At 42.9% G+C, this 27,005-nt stretch overlaps 1 protein-coding gene across 2 annotated transcripts in view; it reads left to right on the top strand.

The window, feature by feature from the left end:
* LOC121561354 (lysophospholipase D GDPD1) overlaps positions 1–9,514 on the top strand; it is a 31,127-nt gene extending 21,613 nt beyond the window's left edge. For both annotated transcript variants that reach the window (XM_041873944.2, XM_041873938.2), the window contains 3 exons: positions 8,108–8,173; positions 8,370–8,421; positions 8,516–9,514. In XM_041873944.2, the coding sequence (XP_041729878.2) occupies positions 8,108–8,173; positions 8,370–8,421; positions 8,516–8,668 (271 nt within the window). In that variant the 3' untranslated portion in view covers positions 8,669–9,514. The remainder of the gene's footprint in view (positions 1–8,107; positions 8,174–8,369; positions 8,422–8,515) is intronic.
* The last annotated feature ends 17,491 nt before the right edge of the window (positions 9,515–27,005 follow it).

The raw sequence follows: 27,005 nt of genomic DNA, 5'->3' as shown, positions 1-27,005 counted from the left end.
GAGTACCTTCTTCCATATGTTTGGGGAGTCTCCCACATGGCGTTTGGCGAACACCAAACGTGTTTACTTATTTATTTCTTTAAGCAATGGCATTTTTCTGGCCACTCTTCTGTAAAGCCCAGCTCTGTGGAGTGTATGGCTTAAAGTGGTCCTATGGACAGATACTCCAATTTCCGCTGTGGAGCTTTGCAGCTCCTTCAGGGTTATCTTTGGTCTCTTTGTTGCCGCTGTGATTAATGCCCTCCTTGCCTGGTCCGTAAGTTTTGGTGGGTGGCCTTCTCTTGGTAGGTTTGTTGTGGTGCCAAATTCTTTCCATTTTTTCTATAATGGATTTAATGGTGCTCCGTGGGATGTTCAAAGTTTCAGATATTTTTTTATAACCCAACCCTGATCTGTACTTCTCCAAAACTTTGTCCCTGACCTGTTTTGAAGAGTTCCTTGGTCTTCATGGTGCCGCTTGCTTGGTGGTGCCCCTTGCTTAGTGGTGTTGCAGACTCTGGGGCCTTTCAGAACAGGTGTATATATACTGAGATAATTTGACAGATCATGTGACACTTAGATTGCACACAAGTGGACTTTATTTAACTAATTATGTGACTTCTGAAGGTAATTGTTTGCACCAGATCTTATTTAGGGGCTTCATATCAAAGGGGGTGAATACATATGCACGCACCACTTTTCCGTTATTTATTTTTTAGAATTTATTTGAAAAAATTAGTTTTTTTTCATTTCACTTCACCAATTTTGACTTTTGTGTATGTCCATTACATGAAATCCAAATAAAAATACATTTAAATTACAGGTTGTAATGCAGCAAAATAGGAAAAATGCCAAGGGGGATGAATACTTTTGCAAGGCACTGTAAATAATATTGGTCTATGTATTAAATCATGTAATATTCATTTGTATGAGGACGATACGGTTACATATGCCATTGCACCAACTGTTGACCAAGTTATGTTAGAGCTGAAATCTTTATTTGTTCAGAAACCCCTTGTTGATTTTAAAACAGGGGTGTTAAACTCATTCAATGGAGGGCCTAGTTTCTACTGGTTTTTGTTTTTTCCTTTCAATTAAGACCTAGACAACCAAGTGAGGGGAGTTCCTTACTAATTAGTGACCTTAATTAATCAATCAAGTACAAGAGAGGAGCAAAAACCCGCAGACACTCAGCCCTCCGTGTTTGACACGTGATGTAAAACTTGTACTTAATGCGGGCAAAACTAAATATATTTTCTGTAATTCATGGAAAAATTTCTCCGATGGGCTACATATTCACTCATTGGATGGTTCTCACATCGAGCGGGCTCCCGCCTATAAATATCTGGGCATTTCAATTGATAAAGATCTAACGTTTAAAAAACATACTGATAAGCTAGTTTAAAAGCTAAGATTTAAAGTGGACTTCTTTTTTAGACATATATCTTGCCTTTCCATGAACAGCAGGAAGCAGATTGTACAGTGAACTTTCCTGCCAGTTCTTGACTATGCTGACACCATTTACCAGAATGCAGCAGCCACTACTTTTAAACCTTTGGATGCCCGCTACCATAGCACCCTTTGCTTTATTACAGGTGACCGTTTTAATACTAATCACTGCATCTTGTATCAGAAGGTCGGCTGGACCTCACTAAAGTCCTGTAGATCATTACTCCCTTCTTGTTTGCAAAGCTCTGCTCCACAAGCTTCCAACATACCTCACTTCCCTGTTGAAATATACTGAACAGAAATATAAACGCAACATGCAACAATTTCAAAGATTTTACTGAGTTACAGTTCAGTCAATTACATTTACATTTACATCATTTAGCAGACGGTCTTATCCAGAGCGACTTACAAATTGGTGCATTCAACTTATGATAGCCAGTGGGACAACCACTTTTTTTGGGGGGGTGGGGGAGAAGGATTACTTTTATACTATTCCAGGTATTCTTTAAAGAGGTAAGGTTTCAAGTGTCTCCGGAAGGTGGTCAGTGACTCCGCTGTCCTGGCGTTGTGGGGGAGTTTGTTCCACCATTGGGGTGCCAGAGCAGCGAATAGATTTGACTGGGCTGAGCGGGAACTGTGCTTCCGTAGAGGTAGGGAGGCTAGCAGGCCAGAGGTGGATGAATGTAGTGCCCTAGTTTGGGTGTAGGGTCTGATCAGAGCCTGAAGGTAAGGAGGTGCCGTTCCCCTCACAGCTCCATAGGCAAGCACCATGGTTTTGTAGTAGATGCGAGCCTCAACTGGAAGCCAGTGGAGTGTGCGGAGGAGCGGGGTGACATGAGAGAACTTTGGAAGGTTGAACACCAGATGGGCTGCAGCGTTCTGGATAAGTTGTAGGGGTTTAATGGCACAGGCAGGGAGCCCAGCCAACAGCGAGTTGCAGTAATCCAGACGGGAGATGACAAGTGCCTGGATTAGGACCTGTGCCGCTTTCTGTGTAAGGTAGGGTCGTACTCTGCGAATGTTGTAGAGCATGAACCTGCAGGATCGGGTCACCGCTTTGATGTTAGCGGAGAATGACAGGGTGTTGTCAAGGGTCACGCCAAGGTTCTTTGCACTCTGGGAGGAGGACACAATGGAGTTGTCAACCGTGATGGCGAGATCATGGAGCGGGCAGTCCTTCCCCGGGAGGAAGAGCAGCTCCGTCTTGCTGAGGTTCAGCTTGAGGTGGTGATCCAACATCCACACTGATATGTCTGCCAGACATGCAGAGATGTGATTCGCCACCTGGTTATCAGAAGGGGGAAAGGAGAAAATTAATTGTCGTCTGCGTAGCAATGATAGGAGAGACCATGTGAGGATATGACAGAGCCAAGTGACTTGGTGTATAGAGAGAATAGAAGAGGGCCTAGAACTGAGCCCTGGGGGACACCAGTGGTGAGAGCACGTGGTGTGGAGAGAGATTCTCACCATGCCACCTGGTAGGAGCGACCTGTCAGGTAGGACGCAATCCAAGAGTGAGGAGCGCCGGAGATGCCCAACTCGGAGAGGGTGGAGAGGAGGATCTGATGGTTCACAGTATCAAAGGCAGCAGATAGGTCTAGAAATAATTTAAATAAATACATTGGGCCCATATCTATAGATTTCGCATGACTGGGAATACAGATCTGCATCTGTTCGTCACAGATACCTTTAAAATAAAAAAAGGTAGGTGCGTGTATCAGAAAACCAGTCATTTTCTAGTGTGACCACCATTTGCCTCATGCAGCGCGACACATCTCCTTCACATAGAGTTGATCAGACTGTTGATTGTGGCTTGTGGAATGTTGTCCCTTTCCTCTTCAGTGGCTGTGCGTAGTTGCTGGATATTGGCAGGAACTGGAACGCTGTCGATCCAGAGCATCCCAAACATGGTCAATAGGTGACATGTCTGGTGAGGATGCAGGCCATGGAAGAACTGGGACATTTTCAGCTTCCAGAAATTCTGTACAGATCCTTGCGACATGGGGCCGTGCATTATCATGCTGAAACATGAGGTGATGGCGGCGGATGAATGGCACAACAATGGGCCTTAGTATCTCGTTACGGTATCTTTGTGCATTCAAATTGATATAGATCAAATTCAATTGCGTTCGTTGTCCGTAGCTTATGCCTGCCATAACCCCTCGGCCGCCATGGGGCACTCTGTTCACAACTTATTTTTTGTATATACAGTACCAGTCAAAAGTTTGGACACACCTACTCATTGAAGAGTTTTTCTTTATTTTAACTATTTTCTACATTGTAGAATAATAGTGTAGACATCAAAACTTTGAAATAACACATGGAATCATGTAGTAACCAAAAAAGTGTTAAACAAATCAAAATATATTTTATATTTGAGATTTTTCAAAGTAGCCACCCTTTGCCTTGATGACAGCTTTGCACACTCTTGGCATTCTCAACCAGCTTCACCTGGAATGCTTTTCCAACAGTCTTGAAGGAGTTCCCACATATGCTGAGCACTTGTTGGCTGCTTTTCCTTCACTCTGCGGTCCAACTCATCCCAAACCATCTCAATTGGGTTGAGGTTGGGTGATTGTGGAGGCCAGGTCATCTGATGCAGCACTCCATCACTCTCCTTCTTGGTCAAATAGCCCTTACACAGCATGGAGGTGTGTTGGGTCATTGTTCTGTTGAAAAACAAATGATAGTCCCACTAAGCGCAAACCAGATGGGATGGCGTATCGCTGCAGAATGCTGTGGTAGCCATGCTGGTGAAGTGTGCCTTGAATTCTAAATAAATCACAGACAGTGTCACCAGAAAAGCACCCCCCACACCATCACACCACCTCCTCCATGCTTTACGGTGGGAACCACACATGCGGAGATCATCCGTTCACCTGCTCTGCTTCTCACAAAGACATGGTGGTTGGAACCAAAAATCTCAAATTTGGACTTATCAGACCAAAGGACAGATTTCCACCGGTCTAATGTCCATTGCTCGTGTTTCTTGGCCCAAGCAAGTCTCTTCTTCTTATTGGTGTCCTTTAGTAGTGGTTTCTTTGCAGCAATTCGACCATGAAGGCCTGATTCACACAGTCTCCTCTGAACAGTTGATGTTGAGATGTCTGTGACTTGAACTCCTGTGAAGCATTTATTTGGGCTGCAATTTCTGAGGCAGGTAACTCTAATGAACTTATCCTCTGCAGCAGAGGTAACTCTGGGTCTTCCTTTCCTGTGGCGGTCCTCATGAGAGCCAGTTTCATCATAGCGCTTGATGGTTTTTGCGACTGCACTTGAAGAAACTTTCAAAGTTCTTGACATTTTCTGTATTGACTGACCTTCATGTCTTAAAGTAATGATGGACTGTCATTACTCTTTGCTTATTTGAGCTGTTCTTGCCATAATATGGACTTGGTCTTTTACCAAATAGGGCTATCTTCTGTATACCACCCCTACCTTGTCACAACACAACTGATTGGCTCAAACGCATTAAGAAATTCCACAAATTAACTTTTAACAAGGCACACCTGTTAATTGAAATGCATTCCAGGTGACTACTTCATGAAGTTGGTTGAGAGAATGCCGAGAGTGTGCAAAGCTGTCATCAAGGCAAAGGGTGGCTACTTTGAAAAATCTCATTTTGATTTGTTCAACACTTTTTTGGTTACTACATGATTCCATGTGTTATTTCATGGTTTTGATGTCTTCATTATTATTCTACAATGTAGCAAATAGTAAAAATAAAGAAAACCCTTGAATGAGTGGGTGTGTCCAAACTTTTGACTGGTACTGTTTGTATATATATATATATATATTGTTGTTGTATTTTACCCCCCTTTTTCTCCCCAACTTTCGATCTTGTCTCATTGCTGCAACTCCCCAACAGGCTCAGGAGAGGCGAAGGTGGAGTCATCCGTCCTCCGAAACATGACCTGCCTAACCGCGCTCCTTAACACCCGCCAGCTTAACCCGGAAGCCAGCCGCACCAATGTGTCGGAGGAAACACACTTCAACTGGCTGCAGGCACCCGGCTCGCCACCAGGAGTCGCTAGAGCGCGATGAGCCAAGAAAGCCCCACCGGCCAAACCCTCCCCTAACCTGGACGACGCTGGGCCAATTGTGCACAGTCCTATGGGACTCCCGGCCATGGCCGGTTGTGGCACAGCCCGGGAATGAACCCGGGTCTGTAGTAACGCCTCTAGCACTGCGATGCAGTGCCTTAGACCGCTCCGCCACTCGGGAGGCCCCCTGTCCACATCAGCAAACCGCTCGTACACACGATTGTGAGGCCGGTTGTACGTACTGCCAAATTCTCTAAAACGACGTTGGAGGCGGCTTATGGTAAAGAAATTAACATTCAATTCTTTGGTGACAGCTCTGGTGGACATTCCTGCAGTCAGCATGCCAATTGCACACTCCCCCTCAACTTGAGACATCTGTGGCATTGTGTTGTGTGACAAAACTGCACATTTTAGAGTGACCTTTTATTGTCCCCAGCACAAGGTGTACCTGTGTAATGATCATGCTGTTTAATCACCTTCTTGATATGATGGATTATCTTGGCAAAGGAGAAATGCTCACTAACAGGGATGTAAACAATATGTGCACAACATTTGAGAGAAATAAGCTTTTTGTGCATATAGAAAATATCTGGGAGCTTTTGTTTCAGTTAATGACACATGGGACCAACACTTCACATGTTGCATTCATATTTTTGTTCAGTGTATAAAAATATGAGATACCAAACCCGTTTGCAGGGTTGGTTAACTCTTGAGGTCCTGCTTGTCCCCACAAAGTTTGGTAAATCTGCCTTTAGTTTTAATGCACCACAGTTATGGAATACCTTACAAAACAAATTACACCTGGATTCCCTGGTGCCGATAGGGCAGTTTAAAACTGTTAAATGAGTTCACGTAAGTGTGCAGTTGATTAATATAACTTGTTGTAATAACCTGATGTAATGTATTTATAGCTGTCTTGTATTTTTTTTATTTTTTTATTATTGATGCAATTTTTGTCCTCAGGGCACCATTGAAAATGAGACACTGGTCTCAATTGGGTTCCCCTAAATACATAAAAGTTAATAAAATATGCCCTTTAAACTAGCATTTCTCTCCTCTTCTATTGGTTTTCATATCAACATTAGTTGTCCAGAAGCCAATGGCACAATCCTAGTCTAAGTCGCTTTGGATAAAAGCGTCTGCTAAATGGCTATTATTATTATTATTATTATTATTATTATTAGTCATATTATCAACACATCATAGTTGTTGCATCGTTAGATTCCCCCTCTTTCTAATTTTCTAACAGATTTTCATCTCCGTCACATATGGAACCGCTCGCATCAGGTCCGCTTTTTAGAATGCTGTTTCCCCTCGAATTTCATTTTGGCAAATTATTGAAAATGTGGTTTTCCATTGGCTGCTTTAATTACAGGAGTTCCATGTTCTATAATATAGCCTTTTGGCTGTGAGACGACATGCTCGCTATTGTTGTATGTTTCAATTAAGCTCTTAATGAAACATTTGTTCTGTATATGCATGCGTAGTATTTTCTGCTGTCACATCATTTTACTGTTTGGAACAAATTTAACCGTTTGTTAACCGGTTAAGGAGGGTCAGCTAGTCAACAGCAAAATATAAATTTGCATACCTAGCATAAACCCATTTTAAAACACCCGTTTTTGTTTTGCTCTCTTTCAAATTAGTAGGAAACACCCTAATTAATTATTGTAAACACCTTAATCGGAGTTCCTGCAGTGTATTTGATCTGCACATGTGCTATCATGAGCAGCAGGAGCTTCCCTCATTGGCTCGAGTGAAGTGGGTTCAAAAGAAGTGTTTACAAATACTAACTTTACATGTCCGAACTCGGAATCAAATAGGTTTCCCAAAAATTATATGGTCACTGTTTAAGAACGTTTATTTTGACTTTCTGCATTTTTTCCATCAAGTCCCATCAGGCAACTTGATTGTCAGATGTCTGTGTAAACAGGATAATTAGGGAAATTGTTCTTCTTGCGAAGCTTGCAAACGTTTTAACCAAACTACTATATTAAGCAGAGTATTTTACAATCATAAATGCAATCAATGATTCTAACCAGTAACATTTAATCAAGTATCTTATTGTAAGATAAGTGGAGCCCTACCTCCCCTCACAATAGCCTCATGTTCTCTCTATCCACTGGCTCTCCTCCCTCTCTTGTTATCTGGAACAACAGGTTATGCCTTTCCATTTCAATCAGCTGAATTTGGACATAAGCAGAGGTTGAGTTGAGGCCACTATGTGGTTTGTTATAAGCTAGCCATTTTTTTCTTTTTCCTTTTTGTTCACCGGAGGGGCCCTTTAAAAGGATACTGTGAGATTCTGTCAATGTTTCTTCTTACCCAGAGTCAGATGAACTCATGGGTACTGCTAGTGTACCTGTAGACTTCAAGTCATTGTGCTAATGCTAGTTAGCATTGGCTCGCAGAACTACCTCTAACTTCCTTCATACTGGACGCAGAGACATAAAAATGGTATCGAGTTAATTTGACTCTCGGTAAGTAGAAAAAACGGCTTATGCGGCAGCATTTCGCACTATCCCTTTAGAGGTTTGACCTGTTGAAATACCTGAATCCTAAAGTTAGGTAAAGTGTGCTTTTGATTCCTTAATTTTCACTTATGTATTGCCTGTGTTGTTTGCGTGATTCCACAGACATCTTATGAGGGATCCTGATAAGATGACCAGGAGTCAGCGTGTCATCACCTGGCTGGCAGATACGTAAGTGTAATAGTCTGAGATTACTGTATCCTCCACATGGAACAACTGCTCCATTGCACCCTTCAGAAGGAGCTCGCACAGCATTACGTTTAGACTTCTGATCAGTGGTTGTCTGTAGCTGTGGTCCAGAACAGGTGATATGTATTATAAATGATGAGGTTCATTCATCAGGGTCTAAAAACTGTTTCTCATGCAGCCTGCTGATGAGAAGAGCTCTGTTCAATCACCTAACAGCAAGGGGAATACAAGTAAGGCCATTCTGACAAAACTGCTATCAATCGCTTTTATCACAGTCACGTTGTATAATGTTCTCTGCTCGTGCTCATATTTGTTTAATTCCAGGTTTATGTGTGGGTGCTGAACGACGAGAAGGACTTTAAGAGAGCCTTTGACCTGGGAGCCACAGGGGTCATGACCGACTACCCCACCAAGCTGAGGGACTTCATGGAGAAGAATGGCACTGCTAAATGCCTAAATAAACCAAAGACCGAATGATCTGCCAAAGTCGCCAAGTCCCCATCACTAATGCCAACTGACCTGTTAAAGTATCTCCAGACTCCATGTCGATACAGCACTGTTTGAACACACAGGCAGCTAAGATTATTTGGCCTTTGTCCTGCGCTTCAACTGGGCAATAAGCCTTGTTAGTGCATTTACTTTTACAGTGATGTTTTTTATGTTGTTCGGTTAATGTAATATGGCCAGTTAAGATGTTAATCGTAGGAGAGGGATATTTGATCAAGAAGTGGTTCAATATTAAAGTATGTAATTGTGTTCTGCTGTTTGACAGATAATGAACACATCTGTCAACTTCAAGACTTATTTCAGTGCCAGTCTGTTTGCGCGATAATGCCAACTCCATTGCTCATTGTCGAGCCAAACGTGGCATGAGAAGGAGTTGGCATGATAGCACAAACTGACTGGCACTATAATTAGGCTTGAATTTGTGTAATAGCAAAGTAAAGTGACTGAGACCTGTTTTTAATGATTATCTTTCACCTGCAGAATCAATATAATTTCTAGTGTTTGTTTTGCAATTTAGATTTTTTGTTGTTGATATACATAAATATTGATTGTAAAATTGTATTGAAATATGAAATGTATTTGAAGTTTGGTTGTGCTGTAAAGACTACTCCCTAAAGGTGCATCGACTTGTATAAAAACACTGGGAAGGGATAGACGTGTACAGTTACTGGAGTTCGAACAGGTGACCTATTGAAAGGGCAACAGTCAGATGTTATATCAGGGAAAGATCTTTCATCAGAATGAAGCCATAGACATGGAAAATGTATGACCATACCCACCTTCAAAGTGTTAGAATGATTAAAGAGATTTTCTGGATGTTTTGTATAATTTCAGCCAGTAGTTTTGAAAGAAGCACTCCCGAGGCAAAATACAACATTGTGTACAACGCCATCACGCCATTGTTCTCAAGCCTCTGTAGCGTATTCTCAAAGAGAGTTTAAAAAAAACTCTGTGTTGTTCATGTTGGGCTCACCCCGCAACCTAATTGGACTATACTTGACCGACCTGATCCCGTCTCCTACTTTCACCTTGCAACCTCCTTGGATGTCATTCCACCTGCCAATTAACATTGTCCACCACGTGTTTGGTTGATGCATGCAAGTTCCCATAGATAGGAAGGAGAAGCGGGGATCAGCAACAAGTCAATTTGATGGAAACACATGATTGCTAGAGAACAACGACAAAAGGCTGGTCATAGTTATTTTGTTTTGTGTTCGATCATAATATTTGGTTTCGAAAGTGAACGCAGTGTTGCGTTTGGTTGGCAGATCTGCACAGCTGTACCAAATATTTTTTTTAACTAAACAAAGATAGACCATAGTCTGTCATTTCCAATGGGAACAAATGAGTCATAGTGGGCAGAAAAAGTAAGGAGGTGGGCAGAGCCAAGCACGAGCTAGCGAGATCCTATTGAAGCTGTCGTGTATCTTGTCGCTGCTGGTGCTCATTGCTGTCAAACAAAGGAGTCCGCTCATACTGAACCTTTGATCATAAGTTTTATTCATATCACACGATTTCAGCATAAGTGACGGATGTCATGACACCCGGAGAGCAGTGTCCTCGAATTGTAATGTCTGCTCTAACCTCTTCTTCGTCCAGCATATACTTATAAACAATGCAAAAATATGGGTTGCTCCCTCTGCTGTCCAATCACCTGTCTCCCCTGGGGCGTCACCCTACAAATGGCTACTTTTGAACTAAGATAAACATCCGTTCAGTTCGACATGAAAAACATTAACAAAGACATAATCCTAATACACTACAAAGCTTTCTAGCATGCATCTGCATATTTCTGTTAGGGAACGCCTACTCTGAAATGCACGTGTGCAATAACTCAATTCACCTTTGCACTCCTTCTGAACACTATGTTCATAACAGAGAGGTAGGCATGGCAGGAAGCTCAGATGGGAGTAAGTCTGAGATAATATACTAATAATATAATATGCCATTTAGCAGATGCTTTTATCCAAAGCGATTTACAGATGGATGAAGGTAGTAGGATTAGTGATGTGTCTACCTACACAACTGTACGGAAAGAAAATGGGAAAAGGTTCAAAAAAGGGGATGAGGCTGGATTTACCACAGATGGGGACATAGATGGAAGGGGAAAAAAACCTGTGGTTTTTATTTTTCCTTTATATAACTAGGCAAGTCAGTTAAGAACAAATTCTTATTTCCAATGACGGCCTACACCGGCCAAACCCGGACGACGCTGGGCCAATTGTGCACCGCCCTTTGGGAATCCCAATCATGGCCTGTTGTGATACAGCCTGGAATTGAACCATGGTCTGTAGTGACACCTCAAGCACTGAGATGCAGTGCCTTAGACCACTGCGCCACTCGGGAGCCCAAATTTGAATTGAGGAGGGCAGTCAATAAGCACAGACGAAGGATATGGAGGAATGGGCTAAGATTCCTCCCAATGTGTTCTACAACTCATAACACATTTTAGAAAAAGGCTCAGTGCCGTTGTCCTCGCAAGGTGAGGGATTGAAAGGTACTGAAAACATGGGTGTCAATCATTTTGACCCCTACCTTTTTGAGATAAACAACATGACTTGTTTAACAAATTATTTGTCTATGAGCAATTGTATTAGTATAAAATAATATAATTTCATTTTGACCCCTACCCTTTTCAGAGAAAAAAACATGACTTGTTCAACAAATTCTCTGTCTATGAGCAATTGTATTAGAATAAAATAATATAATTTCCCAATTTTTGGAGCATACAATATAGCTCAGTCATTTCTGCTCATCTTTATCAAGGGTTAAATAATTTGGGACCCCAGTGTATAATATAATGTAGGGTCATTCCCTGTAGTATTATTGTAGTAGAGCTTGTCAGTCTTGCTACCAGTCTTCAAAGTTGCTTAGACAAGAATGAGCTCAGAGGAACAGTATTTTAGAGAAAGTTTGCTAATATCAACCAACAATACTAAAGTTTAACACTAGACAGCATTGGAAAGCAATGTAATACAGCTATCAGAATTCTGTTAATAGCCCCAGACCATTATTCCTCCTCCACCAAACTTTACAGTTGGCACAATGTATTGGAGCAGGTAGCGTTCTCCTGGCATCCGCCAAACCCATATTCGTCTGTCGTACTGCCAGATGGTGAAACTTGATACATTACTCCAGAGAACATGTTTCCACTGTTCCAGAGTCCAATGGAGGCGAACTTTACACCACTCCAGCCGACGCTTGGCAATGCGCGTGGAGATCTTAGGCTTGTGTGCGGCTGCTCGGCTATGGAAACCCATTTCATGAAGCTCCCGACGAACCGTTCTTGTGCTGACGTTGCTTCCAGAGGCGGTTTGGATCTCGGTAGTGAGTGTTGCAACCCAGGACAGACGCGCTTCAGCACTCGGCGGTCCCGTTCTGTGAGCTTGTGTGGCCTACCACTGAGCCGTTTTTGCTCCTAGACATTTTTCACTTCACAATAACAGCACTTACAGTTGACTGGGGCAGCTCTAGCAGGGCAGAAATTTTATGAACTGACTTGTTGGAAAGGTGGCATCCTATGACGGTGCCACGTTGAAAGTCACTGAGCTCTTCAGTAAGGCCATTCTACTGCCAATGTTTGTCTATGGAGATTGCATTGCTGTTTGCTTGATTTTATACACCTGTCAGCAACTGGTGTGGCTGAAATAGCCGAATCCGCTAATTTGAAGGGGTGTCCACATACTTTTTTAAATTAATTTTTTATTGAATATTAAAACATACAATCTACTTGCAGTGAAGCCCCTCAACATCTACATCACATATCCACATACTTTTGTATATATTGTGAAATTAGGTACTGTCACTGACTTGTCATGATTGACTTCACTGCATTACCATTACTTATCTTATTACCATTGTAATATTGTAAATTAATAGTTTATTTTCTTTATATTTAAAGGACACATTCCAAGTCTTTCTTGGAATGGTGGGCAGACTAAAAAAAGGAAGACACAGTCATGAGAAAGTCCATCAGCCCTGCAGAGAGACTGGCTGTGACCCAATACACTTTCTGTTAAAAGGAGAGACATTCACATCTCTCGTCTACGTATTCTGAATAAGTCACAATGCCATCTCAGAGATTGTCATTGAGACATGCAAGGAGCTGTTAAGTGTGCTGAAGACAGACTATCTGAAGGTGAAAAGCAATAGCCCAGGGATAAGATGGCGCCGATACACATGGCCACCTTCTTTCAGACTCCTAAGCAACATTGCAGTATATATACAGTACCAGTCAAATGTTTAGACACACCTACTAATTCAAAAGTTTTTCTTTATTTTTTTACTATTTTCTACATTGTAGAATAACAGTGAAGACATCAAATCTATGAAATAACACACGTTATTTTATATTTCAGATTCTTCAAATTAGCCACCCTTTGCCTTGATGACAGCTTTGCACACTCTTGGCATTCTCTCAACCAGCCTCACCTGGAATGCTTTTCCAACAGTCTTGAAGGAGTTCCCACATATGCTGAGCACTTGTTGGCTGATTTTCCTTCACTCTGTGTTCCAGCTCATCGCAATTCATCTAAATTTGGTTGAGGTCGGGTGATTGTGGAGGCCAGGTCATCTGATGCAGCACTCCATCACTCTCATTCTTGGTCAAATAGCGCTTACAACAGCCTGGAGGTTTGTTGGGTCATTGTCCTGTTGAAAAACAAATGATAGTCCCACTAAGTGCAAACCAGATGGGATGGCGTATTGCTGCAGAATGCTGTGGTAGCCATGCTGGTTAAGTGTGCCTTGAATTCTAAATAAATCACTGACAGTGTCACCAGCAAAGAACTCCCACACCATCACACCTCCTCCTCCATGCTTCACGGTGGGAACTACACATGCAGAGATCATCCGTTCACCCACTCTGCGTCTCACAAAGACGAACCAAAAATCTCACATTTGGACTCATCAGACCAAAGGACAGATTTCCACCAGTCTAATGTCCATTGCTCATGTTTCTTGGACCAAGTAAGTCTCTTCATCTTATTGGTGTCCTTTAGTAGTGTCACATCTTCCTCCGAAGCTGCCCCCTCTCCTTGTTCGGGCAGGCTTCAGCGTTCATCGTCACCGGCCTTCTAGCCACTGCCGCTCCTCATCTCATCATTCCATTTGTTTTGTCTTGTTTATTACACACACCTGGTTCATATCCCCTCATCAGTCCCTATATAAGTGATCCCTCTGCCCCCTTTACTTTGTGTGTGATTGTTTATTGTTGTTGGAGCTCCTTGTATTTTGTATCGCCAGGATATTTCCCTGTGTGCCTTGTTATTTCCCAGTGCGCCTGATTTACGCACTGGAGTGTTTGACGCATTGCTGCGTACTGCTGTGTTTTCGGAATAAACCCTTTTATTCTGTGATTTACCCTCCTGCGCCTGACTCCTTCAAAATCACTCACCACAGAATCACATACCAAGACATGGAGTCAGCAGGAGAAGAGCACATGCCTGGAGTCATGGCGCGGGTCCAGGAGCATTCTACGATGCTAGCCGGCTTGGGAGAAGCGATGGATCGGGCTCTCCAGGTCATCCAATGCCTGGAGAGGAGAGGACCCGACCCTTCGGGACCAGCTGAGCGACCGGATCCAGCCACCCACACCCCAGCACCCAGAGGGATTCATCTATCCCAACCGAGGGATTATGACGGGACAGCTGCCCGCTGCCAGGGATTCCTCCTGCAGCTGGACCTCTACCTCTCAACCATCAGCCCGGCTCCATCGGAGCGGGATAAGGTGTCCGCCCTCATCTCCTGCCTCTCGGGGAAAGCCCTGGAGTGGGCCAACGCGGTCTGGAGTGAAGGAGGAGCCGCGTTGGACAACTACGGGGAGTTCACTCGCCTCTTCCGGGCCGTCTTCGAAGAGAGGCGGGCGAGCGACCGTTCCAACTGAGGCAGGGGACAAGGACCATGCAGGACTTTGCCCTGGAGTTTCGTACTCTAGCGGCTGGGAACGAGCGGGCCCTCAGCGACAGATTCTGGTGCAGCCTGCGAGAGGACGTCCGAAGGGAGCTAGCCTGCCGGGATACCATGTTGACTTTCGACCAGCTGGTGGACATGGCCATCCGGTTGGACAACCTGCTAGCTGCAAGAGGATGTCCTGGAAGTGGCCTGCCCGTTTCACCCCACTTCAACTCGGATTCAGTTCCGATGGAGCTGGGTGGTGCAGCGATCCGGGAGAACGGAGGATGACAACTCCAGTGTCACGCTTGTGGCAGGAGAGGACAATCTGCTGCACGCTGTCGTCAGGGTTCTTCTGGATCTGGAGGCGGCAGGCAGGGCACTCTCGCATCACCCCAGGTAGCGCAAACCCACACTCGTTCAGAGCCCTCTGCTGCGCACTGCACCATACATGTCACCTTCCCTGACTACACAGTAGCTTCCCAGTGTAAGGCGCTGGTCGTTTCAGGCGCAGCTGGGAACTTTATGGACAGGTCGTTAGCTCATAGTCTAGGTATTACGTTGGTTCCCCTATCCATTCCACTGCCCATCAAAGCACTTGACAGTCGACCATTAGGGTCAGGGTTTGTTAGGGAAGTTACAGCACCAGTCACAATGGTTACGCACAAGACCCATAGAGAGCAAGTTACCTTTTTTATTATTGAGTCTCCTGATTTCCCTGTTGTGTTGGGTTTCCCTGGTTAGCACTACACAACCCCACCTTTTCATGGGGTGGTCGCGAGAGTGTTAGGGGAGGTGTCTCGCTGTTTCCGTTCGTGCGCATTCCCCCCGAATACCTCGATTTGCCGCACGCGTTTTCCAAAATGCAGGCGGCCAAATTACCACCTCATCGGGCGGGGGATTGTGCGATAAACCTCAGGTTAGACGCTGCGCCTCCCAGGAGTCATGTATATCCCCTGTTGCAGAGTGAAACAGAGGCGATGGAGACATACGTCTCCGAGTCCCTGCGCCCAGGGGTTCATACGTCCCTCCACTTCTCCCACCTCCTCGAGTTTCTTTTTTGTGAAGAAGAAAGACGGAGGTCTGCGCCCTTGCATTGATCACTGAGCACTTAACAAGGGGATAATGCGCTATAGTTATCCTCTACCCCTCATTCCATCTGTAATCGAGTCAATGCATGGGGCATGCTTCTTCACAAAATTAGATCTCCGGAGTGTGTACAACCTGGTACTTGTCCGAGGGGGGACGAGTGGAAGACAGCATTCAGCACAACCACGGGGCATTACAAATACCTGGTGATGCCGTACGGTTTAATGAATGCTCCATCAGTCTTCCAATCCCTTTGTGAACGAGGTGTTTCGGGAAATGCTTGGTTGCGGTGTAGTGGTCTACATAGATGACATTCTGGTTTATTCCGCTACGCGCACCGAGCATGTGTTCCTGGTTCGCAAAGTGCTGGGCCGACTTTTGGAAAATTACCTTTATGCCAAGGCAGAAAAGTGTCTGTTTTTCCAGCAGTCCGTCTCCTTCCTCGGATACCGCATCAACACCTCAGGTGTGGAGATGGAGGGAGATCGCATTTCAGCCGTGCGTAATTGGCCGACTCCAACTACGGTAAAGGAGGTGCAGCGCTTTATTGGCTTTGCCAACTACTATCGGAGGTTTATCCGGGGCTTTGGCAAGGTCGCAGCTCCCATCACCTCTCTGTTGAAGGGTGGGCCGTCCCGGCTCCGCTGGTCTGCTGAGGCTGACAGGGCTTTCAGTAACCTGAAGGCTCTGTTCACCTCAGCCCAGGTACTGGTCCATCCCGATCCATCATTACCGTTCGTAGTGGAGGTGGATGCGTCCGAGGTAGGGATAGGCGCTGTCCTATCTCAACGCTCGGGCACGCCACCTAAGTTCCACCCCTGTGCCTTCTTCTCCAAGAAGCTCAGCCCGGCGGAGCAGAACTACGACGTTGGTGATCGGGAGCTGTTGGCTGTCGTCCGAGCCATGTGGAGGCACTGGCTCGAGGGGGCGAAACACCCTTTCCTCGTCTGGACTGACCAACGTAACCTGGAGTACATCCAGGCAGCGAGGAGGCTGAACCCTCGCCAGGCCAGGTGGGCCCTGTTCTTCACCCGGTTTGATTTTACACTGTCCTACATACCGGGTACAAAGAACGTGAAGGGGCGAGGGTTAGGGGCGGGGCACGTGTAGACAAGATGGCGTATTGAATAGAAAGCAGTACAAAACACCTCATGATAAAAACATAATATTCCAAATCAGTAAGTTAGACTAAATATTAGCATTTCATATATTCGCAGTTAATATAATTCAATCTGGATAATAACACAAAACAGATCATGAGGCTAGAGAAATATATCGACAAATATTACAACAACACGCAACACCCAAACATGACTGAAGATAAGCGTGGAGAGCCGATCCCCAAAAGGAAACGCGACTCACCACTGGGTATGGTAAGTGTGGAAAGCGACCTGTTGAAGTCGATAAATGACAAATTGGGCATACTAGAATTGGTCAGTAAAGACGTAAAAGAGTTGAAAGCGAGTCTTTAAATGAGTGACGAAAAAGCTTTGGTGATGGAGAAAGAAACCAAAAAATTAAAAGTGACAGTCTCTAAGATGGAAACGGACGTTAGGGAACTAAAAAAGGAGAACAACAGAATGCGGTCGGACCATCATATAATTGGCATATACATTACTCTTACTGAATTTCCACGTGGGCGAGGATATTGGAAATGTAATCAAAGCCTATTGGATGATAATTTATTTATAATTAGAAGAAAGGAATTTATAACTGACTTTTTCCGACATAACATAGGTACAGCAAATCCCCTTATTGTATGGGACACCTTTAAATGTGCCTTTAGAGGCCATGCAATTCAGTACTCATCTCGAAAACAAAAGCAATTTTGGTCAAAAGAGTTTATACTAACAAAGGAAATAGAAAGTCTAACAGAACAGATAGATGGCAATAAAAACTGTAACATAGAGGCACAGAATAAATTAGAGGAAAAACAAAAAGAAATGGAGAAACTTATTCAAGAAAGATCAAGTGTAATATATTATAAAAATAAAGCAAACTGGATGGAATATGGGGAAAAATGCACAAAATTCTTTTTTAATCTTCAACATAGGAATGCTACCAAAAATAACTTAATGAAACTGGTTACAATTGACGGAGTTACCCATGATTCACCAAATGATATTTTGAAGGAGGAAACAAAGTACTTTAAGCATATGTTTTCTTTTCAGTCGCCTCCATCTCCTCTAACTGAAGCTAATTGTAGTGATTTTTTTTCTATTGATAATGTCAAATTAACAGCCATACAGAAAGACTCATGTGAAGGTGAAATTACAGAGGAGGAACTTCTGGATGCAATTAAAGACTTTAAGTCTGGGAAAACTCCAGGTTTGGTTGGCATACCAGTCGAGGTATACCAAACCTTATTTGATATACTAAGAGGACCGTTATTAGCATGTTTTAACCACTCCTATGTAAATGGTAGATTATCTGACACTCAAGAAGAAGGTCTGATCTCATTATTACTGAAACAGGATACAAGTGGAAAATATAAAGATCCAGTCCATTTAAAAAATTGGAGGCCCCTTACACTTCAGTGTTGTGATGCAAAAATTCTAGCAAAATGTATAGCGCATAGAATTTAAAAGGTATTGTCGGATATGATTCATTCTAATCAGACAGGTTTTTTTTACATGGAAGATACATTGGAGATAATATAAGGCAAGTATTGGAAACAATAGAACACTATGGAAAATATGGGAAACCAGGCCTGCTTTTCATAGCAGACTTCGAAAAGGCATTTGATAAAGTACGACTGGGGTTTATATATACAGTGGGGAGAACAAGTATTTTATACACTGCCGATTTTGCAGGTTTTCCTACTTACAAAGCATGTAGAGGTCTGTAATTGTTATCATAGGTACACTTCAACTGTGAGAGACGGGATCTAAAACAAAAATCCAGAAAATCACATTATATGATTTTTAAGTAATTAATTTGCATTTTATTGCATGACATAAGTATTTGATACATCAGAAAAGCAGAACTTAATATTTGGTACAGAAACCTTTGTTTGCAATTACAGAGATCATATGTTTCCTGTAGGTCTTGACCAGGTTTGCACACACTGCAGCAGGGATTTTGGCCCACTCCTCCATACAGACCTTCTCCAGATCCTTCAGGTTTCGGGGCTGTCGCTGGGCAATACGGACTTTCAGCTCCCTCCAAAGATTTTCTATTGGGTTCAGGTCTGGAGACTGTCTAGGCCACTCCAGGACCTTGAGATGCTTCTTACGGAGCCACTCCTTAGTTGCCCTGGCTGTGTGTTTCGGGTCGTTGTCATGCTGGAAGACCCAGCCACAACCCATCTTCAATGCTCTTACTGAGGGAAGGAGGTTGTTGGCCAAGATCTCGCGATACATGGCCACATCCATCCTCCCCTCAATACGGTGCAGTCGTCCTGTCCTCATTGCAGAAAAGCATCCCCAAAGAATGATGTTTCCACCTCCATGCTTCACGGTTGGGATGGTGTTCTTGGGGTTGTACTCATCCTTCTTCTTCCTCCAAACACGGCGAGTGGAGTTTAGACCAAAAAGCTCTATTTTTGTCTCATCAGACCACATGACCTTCTCCCATTCCTCCTCTGGATCATCCAGATGGTCATTGGCAAACTTCAGATGGGCATGGACATGCGCTGGCTTGAGCAGGGGGACCTTGCGTGTGCTGCAGGATTTTAATCCATGACGGCGTAGTGTGTTACTAATGGTTTTCTTTGAGAATGTGGTCCCAGCTCTCTTCAGGTCATTGACCAGGTCCTGCCGTGTAGTTCTGGGCTGATCCCTCACCTTCCTCATGATCATTGATGCCCCACGAGGTGAGATCTTGCATGGAGCCCCAGACCGAGGGTGACTGACCGTCATCTTGAACTTCTTCCATTTTCTAATAGTTGTGCCAACAGTTGTTGCCTTCTCACCAAGCTGCTTGCCTATTGTCCTGTAGCCCATCCCAGCCTTGTGCAGGTCTACAATTTTATCCCTGATGTCCTTACACAGCTCTTTGATCTTGGCCATTGTGGAGAGGTTGGAGTCTGTTTGATTGAGTGTGTGGACAGGTGTCTTTTATACAGGTAACGAGTTCAAACAGGTGCAGTTAATACATGTAATGAGTGGAGAACAGGAGGGCTTCTTAAAGAAAAACTAACAGGTCTGTGAGAGCCAGAATTCTTACTGGTTGGTAGGTGATCAAATATTTATGTCATGCAATAAAATGCAAATGAATTACTTAAAAATCATACAATGTGATTTTCTGGATTTTTGTTTTAGATTCCGTCTCTTACAGTTGAAGTGTACCTATGATAAAAATTACAGACCTCTACATGCTTTGAAAACCTGCAAAATCGGCACTGTATCAAATACTTGTTCTCCCCACTGTAAATGCCTGGAGCATTTCAATTTTGGAGAATCTCTTATAAAATGCGTCAAAATCATGTATAGTAACCCTAGGTGTAAAATAGTAAATAATGGCTATTTCTCAGAAAGTTTTAAACTGTCAAGAGGAGTGAAACAAGGTTGTCCACTATCGGCATATCTATTTATTGTGGCCATCGAGATGTTAGCTATTAAAATCAGATCCAATAATAATATCAGAGGATTAGAAATCCAGGGCTTAAAAACAAAGGTGTCATTGTACGCTGATGATTCATGTTTTCTTTTAAATCCACAACTTGAATCCCTCCAAAGCCTCATAGAGGATCTAGATACATTTTCTAACATCTCTGGATTACAACCAAATTATGATAAATGTACTATATTACGTATTGGATCACTAAAAAATAAAATCTTTACATTACCATGTAGTTTACCAATAAAATGGTCTGATGGTGATGTGGATATATTCGGTATACATATCCCAAAAGAAATAAATGATCTCACTACAATAAATTCAAATAGAAAGTTAGCAAAAATACATTGCCTTGCAAAAGTATTCATCCCCCTTGGCGTTTTTCCTATTTTGTTGCACTACAACCTGTAATTTAAATGGATTTTTATTTGGATTTCATGTAATGGACATACACAAAATAGTCCAAATTTGAAATGAAAAAACATTTTTTTTCATAAAATTCTACAAAATTAATAACGGAAAAGTGGTGCATGTATATGTATTCACCCCCTTTGCTATGAAGCCCCTAAATAAGATCTGGTGCAACCAATTACCTTCAGAAGTCACATAATTAGTTAAATAAAGTCCACCTGTGTACAATCTAAGTGTCACATGATCTGTCACATGATCTCAGTACATATACACCTGTTCTGAAAGGCCCCAGAGTCTGCAACACCGCTAAGCAAAGGGCACCACCAAGCAAGCGGCATCATGAAGACCAAGGCACTCTCCAAACAGGTCAGGGACAAAGTTGTGGAGAAATACAGATCAGGGTTCGGTTATAAAAAATATATCTGAAACTTTGAACATCCCACGGAGCACCATTAAATCCATTATAAAAAAATGGAAAGAATTTGGCACCACAACAAACCTGCCAAGAGAGGGCCGCCCACCAAAACTCACGGACCAGGCAAGGAGGGCATTAATCAGAGAGGCAACAACGAGACCAAAGTTAACCCTGAAGGAGATTGGAGTATCTGTCCATAGGACCACTTTAAGCCGTACACTCCACAGAGCTGGGCTTTACGGAAGAGTGGCCAGAAAAAAGCCATTGCTTAAAGAAGAAATAATGGTATACTTAATAAGATAATATAATACTTATTTCCCTCATTAAAATGCAAATCAATTTATAACATTTTTGAAATGCGTTTTTCTGGATTTTGTTGTTGTTATTCTGTCTCTCACTGTTCAAATAAACCTACCATTAAAATTATAGACTGATCATGTCTTTGTCAGTGGGCAAATGTACAAAATCAGCAGGGGATCAAATACTTTTTCCCCTCACTGTATGTGTGTACTTTTTTTACTTGTATACTCTATATGTGCAAGGACCTTTTTTCCCTATATATATATATATATATATATATAATACTGGATATTTGGCATATTGTTCTATTCACTATCTGTCATATTTGATTTGCAGAGAGATCAATCAGTCAAAAACGTTTTTTCTCCATCAATAAAACATGGGAGATATTTGAGATGTATAATTGAATTGTTGTGTCTTTCTCCTTTTACAACAATATATCACATCGAAATGTGTAAAAATGGAGGAAAACATATTTGTTGGCACGAGGTGACGCTGTTGACCATTAAAGTTTCTGAAGTTTGATTCTCTTCAGCATTTGGATGTCCAGTCAGATAAGATAAGGTATGTGTTTGGTGAACAACACGGGTATCTTTTGGTTATCACTACGGCAACAGCCTCTAGGAACAATAAAAACAAAATATTTATATCTTACAGTTAACTGAGAAAATGAAGAAAACAAATAAAACAACATGTATGTGTGGGAGCACTGTCCCAGGGATGGACTGGGCCGTCTTCACCACCCCCTGAAGGGCCTTGCGGTTGTGAGCGGAGCAGTTTCCGTTCCAGGCCGTGGAACTTGAAACTGCTGACTGTCCACCGCAGTCACATCAATGTGAATCGGGGCATGTCCTCTCTGCTTCCTGAAGTCGACAATCAGCTCCTTTGTTTTGCTGACGTTGAGGAAGAGGTTATTGTCCTTGCACCACACTGCCAGGGCTCCCTGTAGGCTGACTTGCCGTTGTCAGTGATCAGGCCTACAACCGTGGTGTCATCAGCAAACTTGATGATGATGTTTGTGCCGTGCTTCGCCACACAGTTGTGGGTGAACAGGGAGTACGGCAGTGGGCTGAGCACGAATCCCTGGGGGCCCCCGTGTTGAGAGTCAGTGTGAAGGAGGTGTTGTTGCCAACCCTCACAGCCTGTGGTCTGCCCATCAGGAAGTCCAGGATCCAGTTGCAGAGGGTGGTGTCCAGACCTAGGGCCCTGAGCTTAGTGTTGAGCTTGGAGGGAACAATAGTATTGAATGCTGAACTGTAGTCAGTAATGCAGCCGATCAGGACGCTCTCGATGGTGCATTGGTAAAAGTTGGAGAGGGTCTGGGGGGGACAGGCCGAACTTCTTCAGCCGCCTGAGAAAGTAGAGGCGCTGTTGCGCTTTCATGACCAGACTGGTGGTGTTGTGGGTCCATGTCAAGTTCTCGGTGATGTGGACGCAAAGGAACTTGAAACTGCTCACTCTCTCCAATTCCCAATGATGATGCGCTCTACTGTATGACTATTCTTCATTCTTTACTCCCTACTTTCCCACTATAGTACTTTATTATAGGATAAATTAAGCTACACCACAAACAACTCCAGAGGCTACATCAGACGAGTAACTTTTGCATTTCAATGAAACCTGGGCGTGATTGTGCCGGCTCCTCGAGAGGCTCGCGCTCTGCTTACCCTGAAGCTTCCAGTGTAAGAGGTATAAAAAAAAAAATGCTTTTGCAATGTCCCAGCGTAGCTCCTATTTTAGGCTACTGCAACTCTTTGCAGTTTGGTGGTTATCAGTTTTTTTTAAATCACCTACCTAATGGGGCAACCACAGAGCAGGCTCAACTTGCCCGGCTGCCATAAATTATCTTTCACTTAAACAATGGGGATGAACCAGAAGGATCAGTTTTAGGCTAGGCCTACTGGAATTCTTTACAGTTTTGTTGTTTTCAGTTTCCTGGGGAAACTTGTAGACAGGGGCGTCATGCACCCATTATTTTAGAGGGGGCACGAAGTACGTGAGGATGGAGGGGAGGTGGTAATAGAGTCAAAATACATTTCACAACTCTTGCATCTGTAGTGATTTTTATTTATTTTTTACCATCAAAGGATGAGAGGGTCAGAAAAAGGTCAAACATGAGTTAACAGTCTGCAGTATCTTCACCCAATTCATTGGAATTCCAAGATCTGATTTCCAGTGGTGGAAAAATTACCCAATTGTCATACTTGAGTAAAATTAAAGATACACTACATGTCAAAAGTTTGGACACACCTACTCATTCAAGGGTGTTTCTTTATTTTTACTATTTTTTACATTGTATAATAATAGTGAAGACATCAAAACTATTAAATAACAATCATATAGTAACCAAACAAGTGTTAAACAAATCAAAATATATTTTATATTTGAGATTCTTCAAAGTAGCCACCCTTTGCCTTGATGACAGCTTTGCACACTCTTGGCATTCTCTCAACCAGCTTCACCTGGAATGCTTTTCCAACAGTCTTGAAGGAGTTCCCACATATGCTGAGCACTTGTTGGCTGCTTTTCCTTCACTCTGCGGTCCGACTCATCCCAAACCATCCCAATTGGGTTGAGGTCGGGGGATTGTGGAGGCCAGGTCATCTGATGCAGCACTCCATCACTCTCCTTCTTGGTAAAATAGCCCTTACACAGCATGGAGGTGTGTTGGGTCATTGTCCTGTTGAAAAACAAATGATAGCCCCACTAAGCTTGACAGACACAAAGCCAGTGAAAACAGCTAAATAGCATCCATAAGGGGGGGGGGACGACGACAACTATAAACAAAGCATACAGATACTGTCAATACATCTCCAACACTACAAAGCAAAGCATTGATATTGACCCAAACCAGTCAATCAGTCATGGGGGTAATGACACATTTGTTTGTTTTAAATGTATTTTTATTGGAGAATACAAAGGAACTGATATTGCATGGTAGCAATGTTTCTTTCCCATTTTATTTGTGGTTTCCCTCTCCCTCCACCCCTTTCCCAACCTCACTTCCACCATTCTCCCAACCTCACTGCCACCCTGCTCTCAAAACATAAATCACTCCCATCAGTTACAGTTTTGGAAAATCAGGTGGGAGAGGTTATTGACATATGTTTATACCCCTAATGGAAAAACACCTCAGCTTCGCCCTTGTAGTCAGTGTAGGGAGATTTTTGCAGTGTGAGCATTTGAATACAGTCTGACCTGGTGAATCTCCTTCAGTTATGGTTCCCTCTGGGATTCAGGTTTGGAGATAGATGCTATTTAGCTGTTTTCATTGGCTTTCACCATGGGTCATGGAATTTAATGGAACGCGCGCGCACACACACACACACACACACACACACGATAGGTTGGGAGCAGCCACATGGTCAGCCACAGAGCCGCCCCCTTGGAGCAGGTAGTCTCCCAAACCAGACTCTGTAGTCAAGCCAGACACTATAGAGCAGGGGTATTCAACTCTTACCCTAAGAGGTCCGGAGCCTGCTGCTTTTCAGTTCTACTTGATAATTAATTGCACCCACCTGGTGTCCCAGGTCTAAATCAGCCCCTGATTAGAGGGGAACAATGAAAAAACTCAGTGGAACTGGCTTCGAGGTCCAGAGTTGAGTTTGAGGGCTATAGAGCATGAGGCATCATTCACATAGGCCAGATTGGAGTTTGGCTTATTCTTGACACATTGGTATTTAGAGGCTAAGATCAGAGGAAAGCCAAGGAATTAAAGGGGGGTATTACTTCTATAGACCCCAAGTATATCATCAATACTCTGAGGAGAATCAGGCAAGCATTGACAGAGTCCCAGATGATATGTGACTGATTTACATTTCAAGCCAGTCACCTTCCTTTAGTTTTAGGCCACATGAATCAATGTCATGTGTTTTTGTCCTTCACAGTATAACATTGTGGAGCTTGAGGAAAGACCCCCACTAATCCCTAACTTTATAATGACTAACGTTGTAAATAAAGTGCAATCTAAAACATGATAATACATTTTCCTCCATTATCATAAGAAAATAGCCTGGTATGCCATCTTTCAGTTCCACACACACAATATATAATAATAAATAATCATGTAATAATATTTCCCATCATAGTGAAAAGTTAAAAAACGTCCAATCAGCTTTGCGTTATTTCTTCCATTCCATTCCTTCACAAAAAGGATGTAAATAGCAACAGGATTAGACAGTGGGTCAACACCACATCTAGTGGCAAAATTGTACAGCTTTCTCACCCCCTGAACTCTCAAGCACCCAAGGGAACCTATTATGTTGTGTGGATTGGTGAAAATAAACTATTCCATAGTTTCAAGGTAGAACAGTATGGTAGGTTGATTGACATTATTTTACCTTTCATGTAAAGCATTATGTTAATGGTTCTGCCAGTTGAATGAATGCATCAGTATCTAGAAACATCTAATGTGATGACTGCTGTCTTTTTATCTTTAGTTTTGCCAAAGTTTGAGATCAAATTGAACCGCAAGGATGAGATCAGCGTTGGTCAAGAGGAGTACAAAGTGGACGTGTGTGCCAAGTGAGTCTTCCATGTTTGAGTCCCTGAGATTTAAGCATTGCGGTTTACAAGTACATCTGACAATTGAAAATGGTTTGACGTTTCAAGTCAATGTGTGAGTTATACATTATTCTTTTTAAAATCAGATACACGTATGGGCAGCCTGTACCTGGTAAAGCAGAGGTAGAGTTGTGCACAATCTATTGATAACACTTGAATTCGATGAAGGCAATCCACAAGGAGTTCCTACTTACACACCCCCCTGTCAGAAAGAGTCAATAGAGGTCTGTATGCCTTCCTGACATAGTTTTCACCAGGATTGTTTGGGACAACAAGGTTCTAAATTTTGTGATATGGTTGAATTAAGTTAATTTAACTCTCCCCAATTATAATGTTAGTGGCTTTGTTTTCTTTTCCTAGATGGACCAAACTGTCTGTGCCTCTCATGTCTTCAACATGTCAACTTTCATGAATGATAGCAAGAAAATCCTCAGAGACAATCTTATATTTAATGCAAAAATAGAGGAGGAAGGCACAGGCAAGTCATTAATCACATCAGTGTAAATGTAATGGGAAAGTGAAGAGAACATTGCCTGAATAATAAATAAATAAATCTATGTTTAATTGTATCATAATGATTAGGCCTGCCTTGTTTGTCCTTTGGTACCACATTGCAATGTATTTCCCTTTGACAGGCATAACACAGTCTCAAGAAAAACGCATCACACTTTCCTATGTCATTGGAAAGCTCTCATTTGTCGACACACCCAAAAGGTATGAACATGGATCAATTGTAGAGGGTAAGGAATGTCCAAATACAGCATTTTGTAGACACTATACACTTGACTTGTGTACACAAGGGGCATTTTTGTATTGTGGATGCCATTTGTTCTTTGAGATTTCTGCTTCACTCGATGTGGCTGGTAAAAATGAAATATATGACCATTCAAAACACACTTTTCCTCAGATTAAAGTTGTTCACTTCAATGACACACCTATTTCCGACAAGTCAGTCTATCTGTTTGAGGGCCAAAGGTGGTCAGCACGTCATCTATAGAACCTAACCACGGACAGTCATGGTATTGCCAGTTTCTCCCTCAACACAACTGGAATGCCCAAAGATGATTTTGCTCTCAC

Source organism: Coregonus clupeaformis, chromosome 5 (genome assembly GCF_020615455.1).
Source record: "Coregonus clupeaformis isolate EN_2021a chromosome 5, ASM2061545v1, whole genome shotgun sequence".
In the NCBI taxonomy this organism is placed as follows: domain Eukaryota; kingdom Metazoa; phylum Chordata; class Actinopteri; order Salmoniformes; family Salmonidae; genus Coregonus; species Coregonus clupeaformis.
Note: the sequence above shows the minus strand (reverse complement) of the source record. Positions and strands in the feature narration are given on the sequence as shown.